A 20,628-nucleotide genomic window follows, 5' to 3' on the forward strand; every position below is an offset into this window, starting at 1 on the left:
AATTTTTCACAAATATAGCAATATGTCCTTAAGTGTTCTGGAAAAGGAGATATTGTTCAGCTATCAGATTTTCATTAAATATATGTTCTGCCTTTGTGCATAGGTAAATGAGATATTATAAATGAAGATAACAAACAATTTTTTCAATAGTTTATAACGTTTTTATACCAAATCCACCGCTGAAAGTAGTTTCGTTAGAAATCATTATTAGCCTGTAGCAACGAATACTTAATTTCTTTCCAAGTATCTAAAATATTCACTTTTTTCACTAACGTAATTATTAATATAATATTTTGAAAAATTGGACGATCAATATTGTAGGTCTCGAAAGCGCGAAAACGAGGAAAATCGCCATCGATCGAGCTGCCGGCGAATTAAAATTCCACTCCTTAAAGGGTTAAACGAAACAATTATTTTTACGACCGTTATTCAATTCTAACGCGAATGATATCCGAGTTTCTACCACGGGGGCGATTAACGGAATGTTTTACGATTTATCCCGACATTGTATGAATGAGATCTCCGGCGGGAAGCAGAAACGAAACGACTTCTGTTTCAACGTATCGCCTCAATTGATTTCGGCATCTAGAAAGACAAACGCGCTATCAAACGGAATAGAACGTAAAGTTTAGCCTGATTGGCTCGTGACGGGCCGCTTTATTTATCGACACTTAACCCCTGTAACAATTTCCTGCGTGCATTCAGCGTTACGATCTACACCTATACAATCGCAATGGTTACGTTATATTTCTCGTCACATCTTCACAAAATTATCCAAACAGATAAAGTCTATTCAACGTTAATATATTTTCAGTTTTCAATGAAATTACCGATATTTTTTAATTCCAATATTAAACACAGTCGGTAAAAGATCTATTCGAACGATAGAATATGCTTATATTTATTGTTGAGTAATGATGGAAGTTTGTCACACATCCCGTAGCGTGCGCCTGTGAGTATGCGCAGAGGAGTGTGCGCAGAGGAGTGTGCGCAGAGGAGTGTGCGCGCATGAGTGTTGCGTCGCTTTCCACCGAGTTCGTTGTGTGGTCGTCGTGCGTTGTTGCGTGCACCAACATCTATCACTTCTGTATTCTTCATTATTATTAAACCGTTATATATATATGTATCCAACAATCTAACAAGTAATTTAATTTTTTCTACGTAAATATCACATCGCGATTAATATTAAATAAAATAACATATTCTGACGCTGATTAAATCGCTATAATTTATGTATTATATGAACGTAGCATATACATTAAAAGATTTACTGGCATAACCTTTTTCATTTAAAATGGTTTTATTTACAAATTCCGGGTACTTATTTTACATAGTGTACATGAGATATTGTAAATGAAGATACGTAGAAAAAAGAAGCGATACGAACAATTTTTTCAATAATTTTTAACGTTTTTATACCAAATCTTATGTCCACTACTGTATGCCCGCCATTTTATATGGGTGACAGGATTTACCATTATGATACTAGAAAAATTCATTCTGAATTTAAGACGTCGAGAAAAATAAATTTGGATAGAATTTATGAATTTTAACATGGCTACGAAAATAAGTAGTAAAGGAAATTTTAGGTTATGTAGCTTAACCCTTTTAGTGCGAAGCGAAAAACGGGTGCCTATGCGAAGAATACCGAGCCAATTTCACGAGTTTGTTATGGTTTGAGAAAAAGCTCATTAAAACCAAACTAAGAACGATATTTACAAAATTCAAAAAGCACCATATTACGAAATAAAGTAATGACAATTGCATTTCAATATTTATTGCAAATCGTATAAATAACATAATTATAAAATATGATAAAAAACATAGAAACAAGTTTCTCTTCTACAAACAATATTTACACATAAGAATAATCATTGTTTGTTCACAGTTTTATGTAGGTCACGTAGCAGGAAGTATAAGTATTTGATTTTCAATGATTTTTTAATAAATAATCAATTCAAAATATAATGAGGCTTTGTTAAAAAGTTATTAACGTTTAAAGTGGAGCTTGTACTGAATTTTTTTCTCGAAAACGCGCAGGAATTCGAGGGTATGTCTATTCACCAAAAATTATTGTGATTCACTCCCACAACCGAACATAATTTTTTCAGAACGATTTGAAATTTTTTTTCCCGTTGAAAAATTTCACACCTTCCCGAATTTTTTTCTAGAAACTGGGTAGGATTTCGGAGGCATGGCTAATGACCAAAAATGATTGTAATTGACCCCTGCAATAAGAAATAATTTTTTCTGAACGATCTGAAATATTGTAATTTTGTTGAAAAATTTCGCACCTTCTCGAATTTTTTTCTCGAAAGTGCGTAGAATTTCGGGGGTGTATCTATTCACCAAAAATGATTGTAATTGACCCCCGCAGTCGACCATAATTTTTCCAGAATGATTCGAAATTTTTGAAATTTGTCGAAAAATTTCACATCTTCTCGAATTTTTTTCTCGAAAATGATTAGGATTTTGGGGGTATGTTTATTAACCAAAAATGATTGTAACTGACCCCTGCAACTGAAAATATTTTTTCCAGAATGATTTGAAACCTTTCATTTTCCCTGAAAAATTAAGAGTCGATTTTTCTTAAAATTTTGTTTTCCATTTTTAATAAATTTGTTTGACATCCTACGGAAATTTTGTTTAGTACATTTTTGTAAGTATCTATGAGCTCTACTTCCATAGTAAATTTCAATGGAATACATTCACTATTGTAGAAGTTATGGATGTTTGAAGATTGGGCCAGTTTTATGAGGTTTTTCTCAATTTACGGGGTTGAGGAATAAGTTTTCGAATATTTTTACAATTTCTACATATTCTTCACTAAAATACGCGTTGTTTGCCTTTTGAAACATTAAAATCCTCTCATCCGTTCAAAAGTTATGACATTTTAAAGATTCGCATGAAATTTCAAGGAACTCGCATTGGATTTTCGGTAAAGAATTTTTTTCTCGAAAGTGCGTAGGTTTCCGAGGGTATCTCTATTCACAAAAAATGATGGTAATTAGACCCCGTAAACGAAAATAATTTTTTTTAAACAATTTGAAATTTTTTTTTTCGTCGAAAAATTTCAAATCTTCTCGAATTTTTTTCTAGAAAGTGGGTAGGATTTCGGGGGCATGGCTAATGACCAAAAATGATTGTAATTGACCCCTGCAATAAAAAATAATTTTTTCTGAACGATCTGAAATATTGTAATTTTGTTGAAAAATTTCGCACCTTCTCGAATTTTTTTCTAGAAAGCGGGTAGGATTTCGGTGGTATATCTAATGACTAAAAATGATTGTAATTGACCCCCGGAACCAAAAATAATTTTTCCAGATTGATTTGAATGAGTAAATTTTTTTGTAACAAATTAGGATTTACAAAAGATTGGTAATAGAAGTTGCCGCGTTGTCGTTGGTATTAAACGTGGATATAATGAATTTTAGGTCTTACACGTGTACTTATCACTTCGACTTTATTAGAATGACTAAATCACGAAAACAAAACAACAGTATACATTACATTGTAGGTGTCGCTTTAAAGAAGATAAGGTAGTCATCTTCCACATCGATTACGATAAATCCCCTTAACAGTCGTTGAAAATTGTAGAATTATCGGAAAGTCGTTGGCACGATCGTCGTACGAACTGGGTAATCAATTGGTCAGGTGAGGGTCACCGAAAGCTTTGGTAGAATTAAAGTGGAGGGGCCTCGTTTGGTAGATACGGGGCAAGCCCTTTCTATTTATTGCCAGCATGCATTACCGTGTCACAAGGCGATAAGAGAACAAAGGTAACGCTACTATCGTCCGTAGAGCTCGCGCGGGAGAAGCTTGTTGCGCCATTGCTCGCGAGAAATCTTTATAGCGCGGCGATTGTTCTCGCTCTCCCGGCAAACGTCGAGCGTTTAGTTAGCAACAAGTAGTCAGACTCCAGCCTGCTTCGTCGCAACCGTACGTAACCGTGCACGACAATAGAAGGCTCGTGAAAGTAAGCGAGCACGAAATCGATCTTCTTTCGCTGAAACGGCCGAATCTCACGGGCTTTCCCCCACGATTCTCTTCCATAACTCTCTTCGATCCTCCTACCAGCAACTTTGACGAAAAACGAAGTTGCGTGGAAGTCCACCATATTGGCGAACACGGGACGTGGAAAAAAGTTTTAATAGAATTCCTTCTTGCGAATCTTTCCGCCCCTGCTTCCAGCCAGTTTCTTCGATTTAAAGGCGCACGATGGGAGCCATGTTCGTTTCAACTTCGTCGTTCGACCCGCGAACCTTTCATTTGCGTGTTTTTGTTCTTATTCGATGTTACGATGTCCCAGAAATATCGCGGAATTTTACATACAGTTATCCTCGTAAGCATTGGAATCATTATTTTTATTCAAAGTACTTTTAAATTTTAACTTGAAATTATTTTTCTTCGATTGACTTTTTAACATAAAAATATTTATTTTTAACAGTTATTTGCATCCAAATGCATTTTGATTGAATTAGGCATATGTATAAAAAGCAGAAATAATGGTAGCAAACACAGTTAATGTAAACGATGTTACGTGGGTTATAAGAATACCCTGATTGCTATGTTCTATTAAGAACCGAATCTGGTTTCCAAAGTCCAATTTCCCGTCTGTTTGATGGCCAGTATCATTGATTAAATAAAAAGACATTAACTCGATGGGAAAAGGTTAACGTAGAAGGGGGATGTTAAAAAAGTACGATCAAATTTGTATTGATCGAGTACACACAGGTTGGAGTTAATTTCTTGTTAATTTGGAGCTAGTTTATAGGGGTCGGTGGGAAATTTGAGATTCTGCGGGCGCCCACTTAAAATCGACATAAAAATGGCACGTTTGCGTAACTGCTCCCGTGATTATAAATGACAAAATTAATCAATCGTCTTTTAATTTAAATTTTCTCTATTTTTCTGGCTTCGTAATAAAACCATATTCGAAACACCTTCTTTTATTTTATTGCAAGACTCGGAATGTAGCAGGAGTAAGATAGATTATAATTAATAACATTTACTTGTAAACTGTAAGAATGCTGCAATATTAACCCTTTCAGTACCGAACGACGATACATATATCGTTGCGTATGCGATGGTGCCTTATTCTTCGCATTAGGACAAAGCTCTGTCTCAAAAAAAATTTGTAAAACATTACAAAGCATCTAATTTTATTTAAAAAAAAAACATTTTATATTTTTCGACGAAAAAAAAAACATTTCAAATCGGTCTGGAATAATTATTTTTATTTGCAGCGATCAATTACAATCATTTTTGGTCATTAGACCTACCCTCAAAATCCTACCTACTTTTGAGAAAAAAATTCGAGAAGGTGTGAAATTTTTCGAAAAAATTAAAAAATTTCAGATCGTTCTAAAAAAATTATTTTTGATTGCAGGGGTCAATTATAATCATTTTTGGTCAATATACATACCCTCGAAATCCTAACCATTTTCGAGAAAAAAATTGGAGAAGGTATGAAATTTTTCGAAAAAATTAAAAAATTTCAGATCGTTCTAAAAAAATTATTTTTGATTGCAGGGGTCAATTATAATCATTTTTGGTCAATATACATACCCTCGAAATCCTACTCACATTCGAGAAAAAAATTCTTTACCGAAAATCTAATGTGAGGCCCAGAAATGCTTCCTTGAAATTTCATGCGAATCTTTAAAATGTCATAACATTTGAACGGATGGGAGGATTTGAATGTTTCAAAAGGCAAACAACGCGTATTTTAGTGAAGTATATGTAGAAATTGTAAAAATATTCGAAAACTTATTCCTTAACCCCGTAAAATGAAAAAAACCTGATAATACTGGCCCAATATTCAAACGTCCATAACTTCTATAATAGTGAATGTATTCCATTGAAATTTAGTATGGAAGTGGAGCTCATGGATACCTACAAAAATATACTAAACAAAATTTCCGTAGGACGTCAAACAAATTTATTAAAAATGGAAAACGAAATTAAAAAAAAAATCGTCTTAATTTTTCAGGGAAAATGAAAGGTTTCAAATCATTGTGGAAAAATTATTTTTGATTGCAGGGGTCAATTATAATCATTTTTGGTCAATATACATACCCTCGAAATCCTACTCACATTCGAGAAAAAAATTCTTTACCGAAAATCTAATGTGAGGCCCAGAAATGCTTCCTTGAAATTTCATGCGAATCTTTAAAATGTCATAACTTTTGAACGGATGGGTGGATTTTAATGTTTCAAAAGGCAAACAACGCGTATTTTAGTGAAGTATATGTAGAAATTGTAAAAATATTCGAAAACTTATTCCTTAACCCCGTAAAATGAAAAAAACCTGATAATACTGGCCCAATATTCAAACGTCCATAACTTCTATAATAGTGAATGTATTCCATTGAAATTTAGTATGGAAGTGGAGCTCATGGATACCTACAAAAATGTACTAAACAAAATTTCCGTAGGACGTCAAACAAATTTATTAAAAATGGAAAACAAAATTTTAAGAAAAATCGACTTAATTTTTCAGGGAAAATGAAAGGTTTTAAATCATTCTGGAAAAATTATTTTCAGTTGCAGGGGTCAATTACAATCATTTTTGGTTAATAAACATACCCCTAAAATCCTAACCATTTTCGAGAAAAAAATTCGAGAAGGTATGAAATTTTTCGACAAATTTCAAAAATTTCGAATCATTCTGGAAAAATTATGTTCGACTGCGGGGGTCAATTACAATCATTTTTGGTGAATAGATACACCCCCGAAATTCTACGCACTTTCGAGAAAAAAATTGAGGAAAGTGGTCAAATTTTTCGACAAAATTAAAAAATTTCAAATCGTTCTGGAAAAATTATTTTCGGTTGCGGGGCTCAATTACAATTATTTTTGGTCATTACACATACCCCCGAAATCCTACCCACTTTCTAGAAAAAAATTTGTGAAGGTATGAAATTTTTCGACAAATTTCAAAAATTTCGAATCATTCTGGAAAAATTATTTTCGACTGCGGGGATCAGTTGCAATAATTTTTGGTGAATAGACCTACCCCCGAAATCCTACCCATCTTCTAGAAAAAAATTCAGTACTGGCGGAACTTTAAACGTTAATAACTTTTTAACGAAGCCTCCATCAACAAATTAGTATTCTTGATTTTCGTCTTATTTTGTCCTCTAGAATCTCCCATTAGAATGTTTTTCAAGGGTGGCCAAACGCAGTCTGTATGAAACATGATTAGAAATTAAAATAGAGGGAGAAAGAGAGAAAGAGAGAGAGAGAGAGAGAGATAGAGAAGCCAAGGTGCGTTTGAAAGACGTATACGTTGGTGGGATATAGGGGTTGGTTGCTTGCCTCGAGACCGATCGATTCCAGGCTTCTCCAGCCGTCCCGACCTGGGGGGTCCTTTCCACCCTGGTCAATGTCACGTTAGATTAGAAATCCACTAGCGTTTTTCTCCCAATACCGTACAAGTCGTGGTTACGTAATTCCAAAGAAATCTTTCGAAATACTTCTTCACTCGTTATGCAAACGAGTTCACAAATGTTATGCTTCAGCATCAACCACTTTTATCATTTAATTATTACCGTTTTTAAATATATTTAAATGAAATCATCGAATACATTATCGTATGTCGTTTGTTAAATGAAAATAAAAACAAATAATTCTTCCTATCCCGATGTCGTTAATCGTATTCTGATTTAATAATTACCATTCGTTACTTCTCTGAGTTTACAATGCATATCGATAATTTATAACGCACATATTGCACATCTATAACACTTAGCATTTCTCAGAATAAGTTTAACGATTCAACGATATTATTAATTTTAGTATTGCTCAATTGCCTTCCATATTCAATTCAATTATAATTGAATATATTTAACTAGTAATACAAGTTAGATTTCTAAAACGTATAATAATAATTTGATAAAAATAATTTATGTCACTTTCATTTTCAAACGTGAGGTGATGCAGATGCAAGGTAACACGGCTGCATTGCTGATATCTTTCTTTCTCAAGTGCATAGTGCATATGCAAAATACTAAATTATTATTCAGCTCGTTTGTCCCAGTTTCGATTTATGCAAATAAACATAAACGTAAGTAAAATCACAGTTAAACGTGTCGTAAAGTATTGTTGAATACACCATTCAACATATTTTTCGAAATTTCTCAAACTATCTATTTTCCATAAAATGAACGGAAAATTTATATATTCGTCGATAAAATTGAATATAAATGTTCTTGGCTAATCAGTGAAAAGAATAAACGAGATGAACGATTTTAAAACATATCAAATATGTAGTAAGCTATAGAATAAGAGTGCCCATAAAAATACCACACGAACGGATACTCTTAATAAGCAAAAAATGTGAATTTCAACAGAATCTAAAATAAGTAAAAGTTATGTGTTTCTCTCGATGGTCTGCGTACGATTCCTGTTCAGAATGAACGTTTCGTAACCGTTACCCGTGTTGCTACAGTTATTCCCGATTTTTCCAATAAAATCTCGATAGTTGCGTCCTGTCGCGACCATACGACTCTCAAATCATGTGTCACCGTACCGAATTCCCCTCCCCCCTCTTCGCGCCGGACATATTGGTAAACGTATGCTGGCCCCCTCCCCGCCCCATCGGCGGTATACGCGTCCATAAAACGAGAGAAGGGCAGCAGCGTTTGCCTCTTCGTTTTCGCATTCGCCTTTCTCCGCGAGTTGGACAGCCACGTGTGCAAGTAACGGTAAATTAAAACACATTAAGGCGCAAGATTAAGCGACACGAAAGAAACCAAAAGGGTAGGGAGCAAGAGAGAAAGAGAAAGAGATAGAAAGCTTTTAAACTGAAAATCACAGACCATGGTTGCCCCCAATTCTTCCACGGTAGCTCGCAAAATCTCATTAACCAGGGAGCCTCGATCAACGCGACGACACAGTAGTACGTCGAATTCTCGAACTATCTCCCCCACCCTCAAACGACGTCCCTCGTAACGAGAACGTAATGTGATCCTTTCGATGAGGCGAACGGATAGCGATAACTGTTTAGCTCGAAAGAGAACGATTTGAAAGCTGGCTAAAGTGACGGATAATGGACGAGAAACGGGACGACGTGATCGAAGCAATAAGCACGAACAGACGCGTTGGGTAAATATGAACGATATTTTATTTTAACAATAGTACACGACTCGATTCGATCGACCGTTTTCGTTACTAAATTAAAGATGACTGTAAAGTGATATTAGCTAGCCAATCGCCATCGGAACAAGAGGTTTTGTAGTTCATAGTATCACCGCTAGGGGCATGACAGTCGAAGACATTGACCACTGGTATATTTTATTTGTTATTGCTTCTTAATTATCAGACATTTATTTTCGAAGAGACTGACTATTGCCAGATTTACCCTAATTGGTCGTTTACATGTAAAAAAATTAGTAAATTGCGTCTAGAAATGTGATTCTAGAAACGTGTTGACAAATGTTTAAAGTCTACGTTGGTGCATACAGATTCTGGTCGTGGAAAAGAGCGAGGAACTTTAACGACGTAGATTTAGTATTCTTTGGGCGCGTGCTTTGTGTTAACGATCACGTTATGTGTTAACGATGCCGCGCTCGACCTCTCGTCACGAATACCGCGACTTCTGGCGGTATCGCGCTTTGTTGGGCTTTGCGTTCTTTGATGTCGAAAAGCGTACCAAACGCTTCTTGACGTACGACGATTATAAATTCCCCACTTTTTCGCATTTGTCCGCGCAGAATGCCTGCGATTGTTTTCGAATCAGCGTTAGCAATTATGGAATTCGCAATATTTTAACAGACCCATTAAAAAATCAAACACTTGTCTCGTAAAAAATTCCACATTGAAAGGGCATAACCATAAAACTTAATTTTTTTTTCCTTTATATATATATTATAGATATTTTACGATACGATCCGAAAAAATCGAGAATCCTCACGCGCCAGCGATTTTCTAATGGCCGCTTTTTTTTCTCTTTCACCGTGGGAAGAAATTCTAAATGACGACGTTGCAATGAAAATATGAGAAGCAAAGCCACGAAATTCCACGGCGCTCACGTTTCGGCCTATCGGAGTTTCGTTGATGAATTATTATTCGACGACAGCTGGATTATGTCGGTAATATTAATCAAAAGGGAGGATTATAGGTATGCATATGTTTTAATACATGCTAATAATTACAGTTTCATTGTTGTTATTTTGTTATAAAAAGCTTTGTTATGGGAGATTCTAGAGAGCAAAATAGAACGAAAATCAAGAATAGCAATTTGTTGACGGAGGCTTCGTTAAAAAGTTATTAACGTTTAAAGTTCCGCCTGTGGAACGGCAATCTGCGAACAGCTACGTATGAACTTTAAACATTAATAACTTTTTAACGGAGCCCCAATCAACAAATTGGTATTCTTGATTTTCGTCCTATTTTGGTCTCCAGAATCTCCCATTAACATTTTTCCCAGGCTTATGTATAGACTATTTGATCAAGTTATTTTTCAGTCACTAAAATTTATTATCGAAATAAGAATGTTGACAATGTCGGTTTAGATTGCAAGACAGAAGATTGGAGAACACTGAAAAATCTAAAATTTCCGATGGCGTTTGAAAAATGCGCGAGCCTAGAATTTCAGACGTTTGCTTATGCGGCACAGCTATGCAAGATAATATCGCAGAAACGCTAGGTATCTTTCGCGTTTGGAACGTTACGCCGCCTCCCACTGACTTCTGGAATCGTGCACAGCGCACGCGATTACTTTATTTTGAAAACAAATTCCCTTTACAGTCATGCGGCACGAGACGACGTTTGACGTCAGCTTTCAAAGTAATCGATAAGACTCGCCTTAAGAATTCTCTCTCGAGGTACGTCACGCACCTTCCGCGAACGAAAGCCTATCGGTGTCCTGAAAGTTGGACGAAATCTGCCAATAAACGTATAGTATCCACTTGGTTATTTAACACATTCGCAATATTTTCATTTCACACCATTGTAAACTGTATATCCTTAAATTTCTTTCAGCTCTTATTTATTTAATCTTGCAAACATTCATAGATCTTATCCTTTATTTCCCTCAACTTGAAAATCAATTTTTAAAGATTACCAAATTGCATGATGTATGTACAGTGCTGGACATAAGTACTTTCGTTATTGTTTTGTGAATGAATGTATATGTATATATTTTTGCATATTTTCACATCAATTTATTTAGCAATTACAAGTATTTGTACCACACAACCATGCTGTGTGAATACTTATGTCCAGCACTGCATGTGTTCAGAGATGCAGTGGCGCCACCTATGAGACCGATCCGAATGGGACTCTCCCGCGCGACGGCTAGAACGTTCGCTGTACTCGATGATGTTACACGCGCCAATTTTTTCGATGGAATTAATGTCACTATCAGTGTCATAAAACTTTATCAGATTATAGCAACCGTTATCATTGTCTAACATCGAAGGAAAGGTTCAAAGAGTCCAAATAAAATTCATTAGTTTTCCTTTTTGGCATTTCAGAGTAAAGATTTGTTAATATTTTCAAATGTGAAAGTTCCTACACTTGGTCTACAGTTTATGCAATGAAATAGAATACTTGATAAAGATGAGCCCAGTAAGAAATTTATCGAGCCAGACTGTCCACAACAAAACAATGGATACTATTGTGGAATCTTGTGCCTGCCAGATGTGGTTGAAGAGTGTGCTATGTGGGGTAGTCTGTAAGGCCTGGAAAAGTATGATGGTTGCCTGGCTATGGTCAGACTAAACGCTCAGTGCATACAGACTCGACGCGTTGCCCTTTATGTTGCACGAATGCAACTGTTGGGACGAATTCAGCGATCTACGACACAGTAATGGTCAAGGTCACACACCAAAGAAAATAAAGGTGACCCGGTGCACACTGAAAGCAGAGTTATAACGAAACTGTACGACCTCAGTCGTCGCTTGACCCGTCTTCCACATGTTCCAAGTGCTCGTTACGTGCTTTGCTTCTGACCTCCTGTGACCTTGAACATTATTCTGTCATATGTCTCACGAGGCCTTCGAAGCTTCAGTTTCCAAGATGCTTGTGACTCTTTACAAAGCTTCCAGCTTCGAGTGCATTGCGCGACATATGCCAGATTAATATTCAAGGTCACATGAGGTTAGAAAATATCAAGGATGTCCTATTTATGCAACTATTACCGTACTCGAATTAGTTACTAAAATTTTTTTAATTTTCAACAAAAATCACTCTTCACCATTTTAATATGGGTGCACGGGTATAATTCAATGTTGTTACTTTAATAAGGTTTAGTAAATAACTTTATGAATAAAGTGACAAGATTGAATTATCCAACTCTATTTGTCACGTACGAGTATAAATGTAAAATCAATGAAATTAAAATGATAAATGTCTAAAGAAACACAAACTGTAATAATAATAATAACGACAAGAAAAAATGCATGAATTATCTTTGCTGGTAAAATAAAATTTGATACGAGTCTAATTCCTAACAATGATCTATAATTCCAAACGTAATCCTACTTAACCTTAACCCGAATCGTGAATAAGACACGGAATTCGAGGTATTCTTTATCATATAATACGATCCTTAGCGAGTCAGGAAGCTTGAATCTTGTTCACGCGAACGAACAGTACGCATGGCAGGATCGCGCAATCGAAACGATCCAATGGAATTCGATTAATCGACGCATGTGACATTATCGATGAACTAACCTGTCGGCCAACGCCGAGCACCGCCGACGATTATTACGTTGGAAAGAATCGCGATTATGAGTGTGCGATATTGACACAACGTGACGCGACATAAGGAACTTTCTGTTCCCAGAAGACGACGATCTTCTCGAACCCGGCGACTACGAATTGCAAATATTTGTCTTTTCCACGCCATCTTGACAGGAGTGGCACATTGTTCCGATAATACGATTACAACGAACGACGAATCGGTAATTGTTAAGTATTTTTCACCAATTTCGTATCAACAACGAATCGTGTTTTTCGAAAGACAGTTAAATAGAGTGAAAATGATCGAGTGCAGGATACGCGGGACACAAAACACAAACTCTCGCCGATCGGTACACACTTCGCGGTTACTGCTCTGAACTTGTCACGTTGGCGAATCAATAAAATCGAACGCGACCGTGTCGCTTTTCCCGATATTAACGCACGTATACGCAAAAGCTACGATAAAATGTGGCGAGTCACGTCGAAGCGTTCCTCGAATTTCTCTTTACCGACGAAACGAGTTTATGTTACGACAACGGAAAAAAACGTAACTAAAATTCAACGGTGAACATAGCTCGTAAGAAATTCGTGGAAGACATAAACAATGGGCCCCGCGTGTGACGTACATAAAACAACCGCATTTTGCTGTCACGCGCGAGCAAGAGACGGCTGTATCAAAAGAAGCACACTTTCAGGTTGAAGGTCACGACGCGAGACCAGCGAAATAACCAGTCTGGTATGTATACTCGAATTATTGCCTACCTGATTCAGTGTTGTAGGAATGATGTCAGGAGTCTGCGGTAGCATTTTACTGGAGATCTATGGTCGACTGTCCCTCGAGTCAAAACGATCTTGCTGAACACGCGATCGGTAGCATAATATCCTTGCAAGAGAACGAAAGAAAACACCTTGACAGGATACACACAAGAATCGATCACGAAAGACCCAGGCACTAACCGTTTCTCACTTGTACAATTTCATCGACGCACTGCTCGTTTACCGATCGATCGTCTCTTTCACTCGTTAACGGTATAAAATGATCGTTTCGGTACTCGGCATTTAAAAAAATACGATTGATTTTTTTCGCGTAGAGGCCGACGAGACGGAACGAACGAACACGTACTTCCTCCGCGAAGTCGTGCGCGAGACTGACGGGTCCGGGCGGTGTAGCTGAGGCCGAGCATGACCGAGGGACGACGGAAACCGCCGAACACCTATCATCCCCCGACATACGCGCACACCATGGCATTTCTGAAATTTAATCACTATCGACTACCTTCCAAGGAATTCTCATGGGAATTATCGCTCCAATTTCTACCGATTCCTCATATCAATGAGCCCTCTTTTTCTGTATGTTACGAAGTATTGAATAGTTTTATTCTGCGCTCTGTAGCCAATTAAATGATTCATTGTGAAAACTTCAAACCCATAATGAGCAGAGTGTTCGGCCACTTCTGGGGAAATTCTAATGGGAGATTGTAGAGGCCAAAATAAGACGAAAATCAAGAATATAAATCTGTTTATGGAGCCATCGTTAAAAAGTTATTAACATTTAAAGTTCCGCCTGTACTGAATTTTTTTCTCGAAAATGCGCAGGATTTCGAGGGTATGTCTATTCACCAAAAATGTTTGCAATTGACCCCCGCAATCGAAAATAATTTTTCCAGAACGATTCGAAATTGTTGAATTTTGATGAAAAATTTCACATTTTTTCGAATTTTTTTCTCGAAAATGGTTAGAATTTTGGGGGTATGTTTGTTCACCAAAAATGTTTGTAATTGACCTCCGCAACCGAAAATAATTTTTCCAGAATGATTTGAAATTATTGAATTTTGATGAAAAATTTCACATTTTTTCGAATTTTTTTCTCGAAAATGGTTAGAATTTTGGGGGTATGTTTGTTCACCAAAAATGTTTGTAATTGACCTCCGCAACCGAAAATAATTTTTCCAGAATGATTTGAAATTATTGAATTTTGACGAAAAATTTCACATCTTTTCGAATTTTTTTCGTCGAAAAATTTAGGCACCTTGGTCTGGGTTAGATCTGGATTAGGTCTGGGTTAGGTCTGGGTTAGGTCTGGATTAGGTTTAGGTCAGGTCTGAGTTAGGTCTGGAAGAAAAATTATATTTTCGGTAAGAAATTTTTTTTCTCGAAAATGCGTAGGATTTCGGGGGTATGTGTAATGATAAAAAATGATTGTAACTGGCCCCTGTAACTAAATATGATTTTTTTAGTCTGATTTTAAATATTTTAATTTCATCTAAAAAGTTCAGTACCTACTCGAATTTTTTTCTAGAAAGTGGATAGGATTTCGGGGGTATGTGTAATGACCAAAAATAATTTTAATTGACCCCCGCAACCGATAATAATTTTTCCAGAACGATTCGAAAGTTTTGAATTTTGACGAAAAATTTCGCACCTTCTCAAATTTTTTTCTCGAAAATGGTTAGGATATTGATGGTATGTTTGTTCACCAATAATGATTGTAATTGACCCCCGCAACCGGAAATAATTTTTCCAGCACGATTCGAAATTGTTGAATTTTGACGAAAAATTTCACACCTTCTCGAATTTTTTTCTCGAAAATGGTTAGGATTTTGGGGGTATGTTTGTTCACCAAAAATGATTGTAATTGACCCCTGCAAATAAAAATAATTATTCCAGACCGATTTGAAATTTTATTTTTTAGCCACCTAATTAGCAATGACCATAAATGATTGTAATTGACATGATTGTTCTGGCGTTATATTTTTACCCAAACCCATGATTAACGTTTCGAATCTAGTATACGCTCCGTCTAATCACACGGACAAACAAATGATGTAAGCATACATTGTAATGGCGTTCGTAAGTATGTGTCCGCAACACTGTCGAAGAATTAAGACAAAGTGTTATTCACCGTCTACAATAACAAAGTTATGTAACAGATACAACAGAGAATAATAGTATCTATTTATAAAAAAATAACTAGAATGAAAATGTAATTATTAGCATGTTTGCACCTCTAGCAAAAATTTTAATGAGCGATAGTAGAGGCCAAAATAAGACGAAAATCAAGAATACTAATTTGCTAATGGAAGCTTCGTTAAAAAGTTATTAACAATTAAATTCAAAAATTTCAAATCGTTCTGGAAAAATTATTTTCGGTTGCGGGGGTCAACTACAATCATTTTTGGTGAGTACACATACCTCCGAAATCCTATCTACTTTCGAGAAAAAAAATCGAGTAGGTGGTGAAATTTTTCGGCGAAAAAAAATTTTTCAAATCGTTTTAAAAAAATTATTTTCGGTTGCGGGGATCAATTACAATCATTTTTTATCATTACACATACCTCCGAAATCGTACGCACTTTCGAGAAAAAAATTCCTTACTGAAAATCCAATTAGGTGCGTAAATTTTTCAACGGAGAAAAAAAATTGCAAGTCGTTGTGGAAAAATTATTTTCGGTCGCGGGGTTCAATTACAATCAGTTTTTGTCATTAGACATACCCACGAAATCCTGCCCACTTTCGAGAAAAAAAATAGAGAAGGTGTGAAATTATTCGAGAAAATTAAAAAATTGCAAATCGTTGTGGAAAAATTATTTTCGGTTGTAGGGTTCAATTACAGTCATTTTTGGTGAATAGACATACCCCCGAAATCTTGCGCATTTTCGAGAAAAAAATTCAGTAAGAGCGGCACTTTAAACGTTAATAACTTTTTAACGAAGCTGCCACCAACAAATTAGTATTCTTGATTTTCGTCTTATTTTGGCCTCTACTATCGCTCATTAAAATTTTTGCTAGAGGTGGCCGAACACCCTGTATATGTCCGCCACTGTAGTCGTCACTGCATGCAGACAATTTACTCTACGAAGTACAACTTCATTTCTGGGGAGGGAGTCTGGTGGCATCGGTAGCTCGTTTGTATTCAACTTGTAATGGCTACCTCGCCAGACGCATAATAGTTGCATGTAAAGAGTCGCGTTGCGAACGACAAATTCCTTTATCCTGTCGTTTCGCCCATACGTGGAATTTAAACACCGCCTTCGTAAGACGGACATTTGAATTTCGCGGAAAGATCCCGTGCTCGCGCTGACATCATGAGAGATCGCTGTGAAAGCGGCGAATCGAGTTAAAGTGCAAGGACCAACGTGAAACGGAACATTGAATAAGAAAAACAAAAAGGGATCGGTTATAAATATCGGTTACGTCGACCGGTCCTTTTAAAGCGACCGGTCACGGCCAATAATATTCAACAAATCCAGTTTGACAATATTACTCATCTACTTCGATACTTTTTACGATGAAAAATTTTTAGTTTTCTGTACTTCGTTTAATCTACATTTTAGAGTTATTATACATATATATTTTCTGTAATATTTTGAAAAATACGAAAGCTAATAATATTATTTTTTGGTCAAAAATTTTATGTGAAACTTTAGCAGATGGATCGAGGAAAATTTTTTTAATATCAGTATTCTAATTTTTTAAATATGATTTAAAAATTGTTATTTAATTTAAATAGTTACATGTTTTAAAACTTTTATATATTGTTTATTAAAACGAGATTGAAATCTATTTAAAGTTATATGTATGTAGAATTCCAGGTAAAGATGTCTCATTCTAAACAAAACAAACCTAGCTTAATATCTCTTGGAACTGAGCTTTCTTCATTCTGGCAGTTTCTTCCGAACTGAACAGACGTGCCCTTCCAAGTGCTTCAAACAAAGACAAGGTTTAGTTTATAAAGTGTTTGACCTGTATGTTTTATTTTTATTCCACCACCTATTTCCAATAGAAATTATCGACAGATCGATAGTGACGGATAATAGCTAGGTTCGAGCAACGTTATAACTGAGAAGTGCTTTCGTTATTGGAAGACAATCGAACCAACTGTGAATAGAAACTGCGTCAAGACAAAAGGTATATTAATTACAGAAATCTGGCTGAATTTGCTCGCGAGCACCTTCCGTAACTTTCTACGACCTACATTTCATCCCTTTTTGTCCACATCACCGAGCCACCGACTTCCGGAACAATTCACCGTCGAATTCCACGGGGGGTTCGGCTCTAATTCCAATATCTCATTTACGTCTACGTTGGTAACAGCGGGGTATACGGTAAGTGGCCAGGCCACGGTGTATCCACGGAAGAGTTGGCGCCGCGAAAGCTCTGGAAGCCTGTCCATAAAACATACTCGCTCGAACGAAGAGAAAAGAGTCCACACGTTGGAGGAAGAGAAAAAAAGGGTAGCTCTTGAGGGAGAAAAGAGACCCAAACATCTTCCACTTGTCTACCGTTGGCCACCAAGAAACGCTTAAGCCGAAGGGAGCTCGTTTACACGAAGGGCGTAACAGAAGGACGAAAGAATCATGGGAGAAGAAAATTATGAAAAATGATGACCAGCCACCGCTATTTAGTCTATCCCGCTTAGCCCTCCGACAATCCTTAAAAGGGCAGTCCCATGTCTCAGACCTAAAAAAAAGTTATTTTTTGAAAGTATATATGTATACAGGGTGTTCGGCCACTCCTGGGAAAAACTTTAATGGGAGATTCTAGAAGCGAAAATAAAACGAAAATCAAGAATACCAATTTGTTGATGGAGGCTTCGTTAAAAAGTTATTAACAATTAAATTCAAAAATTTCGAATCGTCCTGGAAAAATTATTTTCGGTTGCGGGGGTCAATTACAATCATTTTTGGTGAACAAACATACCCCCAAAATCCTAACCATTTTCGAGAAAAAAATTCGAGAAGGTGTGAAATATTTCGTCAAAATTCAACAATTTCGAATCGTTCTGGAAAAATTATTTTCGGTTATGGGGGTCAATTACAATTATTTTTAATCATTACACATGCCCCCAAAATCCTAACCATTTTCAAGAAAAAAATTCGAGAAGGTGTGAAAATTTTCGTTAAAATTCAAAACTTTCGAATTGTTCTGGAAAAATTATTTTCGGTTGCGGGGGTCAATTACAAACATTTTTGGTGAACAAACATACCCCCAAAATCCTAACCATCTTCGAGAAAAAAATTCGAGAAGGTGTGAAATATTTCGTCAAAATTCAACAATTTCGAATCGTTTTGGAAAAATTATTTTCAGTTGCGGAGGTCAATTACAAACATTTTTGGTGAACAAACATACCCCCAAAATCCTAACCATTTTCGAGAAAAAAATTCGAGAAGGTGTGAAATATTTCGTCAAAATTCAACAATTTCGAATCGTTCTGGAAAAATTATTTTAGGTTATGGGGGCCATTTACAATTATTTTTAATCATTACACATGCCCCCGAAATCCTACGCATTTTCGAGAAAAAAATTCCTGAAAATCTAATGTGAGAAAAGCATAGCCCCGAAATTTCATGCGAATCTTTAAAATGTCATGATTATTTAAATGTTTCAAAGGGCAAACAACGCGTATTTTGATGACGAATTTGGATTTATTCTTGTTACGTTCACTAAGCGATAATGTTTGACTATGTAAAATCCACATCTATAGTTCCTTAGATATTACATCGTTGTACTAAAGGGTTTAATTACCCGTTAATAAATGAATAAATGAATAATAATAATAATAATAATAATAATTCATTTGTACATCTAATAAATTGTGAATTGATCCTCGGATAAAAATAAGTTTGAAATACCCGGCGTAGATAACAAAAAAAGCAATTTTAATTTTGTCTGTCCATAGCTGTTAAAATCATTACCTGTTAAACGAAGGGGAGGTATTACGTATACAAATACGAGAGAAAAGGAAATTATACGTTGGAGCGCGTGGTACAGCGATTCGAACTTGCCTCCTTTTAAAGTCCGCGGGACGAGGACTTTTTTGCCACAAAGTAGATTCACCAAGTAGCAATCTTCGTGTTCTCTGGAATGTCCATTCATAAAACATGACCTCTTAGAGGTAAACGAAGGGCAAGAGGAACGGAGAAAAAATCGAAAAGAGAAGCGGTACGCGGCAAGAAAAGTAAATATGGCCGCGCGATCGGTGTAAGGGGGTTGTCGGGACGTTCGTTTTACACGGAGATCGAGAAATCGCGAGGCTGGAGGTTAATTTTACCGTAAGACGGCGGAATAAAATGACGAGGCGGGAGGAGGGGGAGCCTGGAAAGTAGATATTGAGAAATGTCTCGCTGGAACGAGGACCTTCCATGAGTTGATTGAATGCTGAGAACGTGAAATACAACCTCGAGCAGTGTCGGCCAATGTCAGAGGTCATTAGCCGATGCAATTAGTTCGGTTCGATGATTCGTGGAATCGTTAAAATAAATATGATAGCTGTACAGGTTTGCGCATGCAAAGTGAGGAAGAGGATCCCGGAAAAACGATTCGAATGGTTCCACTTTTCATCTTTTTTTTCTTTCCTTTCTTTCTATGGTCCAGGTCTCATTAATTCGTGCCACGTTTCTTTCCACATAATTGATCCACATACCGGTCCAAGTGCTTTTAGGGACGAGCGGTCTCTGGGCTTTCGAGTGTACGTCTTTTTACGCTGATGCTGCGAACGAACCCACCGGCGTCCACGTTATGCCATTCGTAGTTATTCCCCTCCTTTCTACTCTTTTAACTCCTCGCATTTCTCGTGAATAAATGAATAATAATATAATAATAGTGAGAATGACTGTTCGAGAATTTACATCGCGCGAAATTCCACGAAATCGTTTAGAATCTAGCGGAGAAGATGATTGGTAGGTTAAGGCACGAGTCGTTGGTCGAATCATCGGGCTAATCTTGGCGTGCTGATCGTCGCGCCGCGTCGTGTTCCGGGCAACTGGAAAAGTAACGAATGCACTCTCGGCGAGAGCTTCACGGTGAGGTGCTGCCGAACGAACGAACGAACGGCTGTAGAGATATTCCGGTTCGTGAATAAATTGCCGATGGCAAGGCCACAACTAATGGCCACCAGTCTGGCGTCGATATTCCTGCTGCCGTTTTCCACGCGCATCG

The 20,628-nt window shown here is 36.6% G+C and overlaps 1 protein-coding gene across 2 annotated transcripts in view; it reads right to left on the minus strand.

Annotated features, from left to right (window-relative positions):
- The window catches only part of LOC122402663 (breast cancer anti-estrogen resistance protein 1), a 129,359-nt gene extending 115,562 nt beyond the window's left edge, over positions 1-13,797 (minus strand). For both annotated transcript variants that reach the window (XR_006259535.1, XM_043405633.1), the window contains exon 1: positions 13,453-13,797. Coding sequence is in view for 1 of the 2 variants with exons in the window: in XM_043405633.1 (XP_043261568.1) it covers positions 13,453-13,497 (45 nt within the window). In the remaining variant the exon portion in view is untranslated. The remainder of the gene's footprint in view (positions 1-13,452) is intronic.
- Between the last annotated feature and the right edge of the window lie 6,831 nt (positions 13,798-20,628).

This window comes from Colletes gigas, unplaced genomic scaffold (genome assembly GCF_013123115.1).
Source record: "Colletes gigas isolate AHSC1104 unplaced genomic scaffold, ASM1312311v1 Colletes_gigas_Sc00038, whole genome shotgun sequence".
Lineage (NCBI taxonomy): Eukaryota > Metazoa > Arthropoda > Insecta > Hymenoptera > Colletidae > Colletes > Colletes gigas.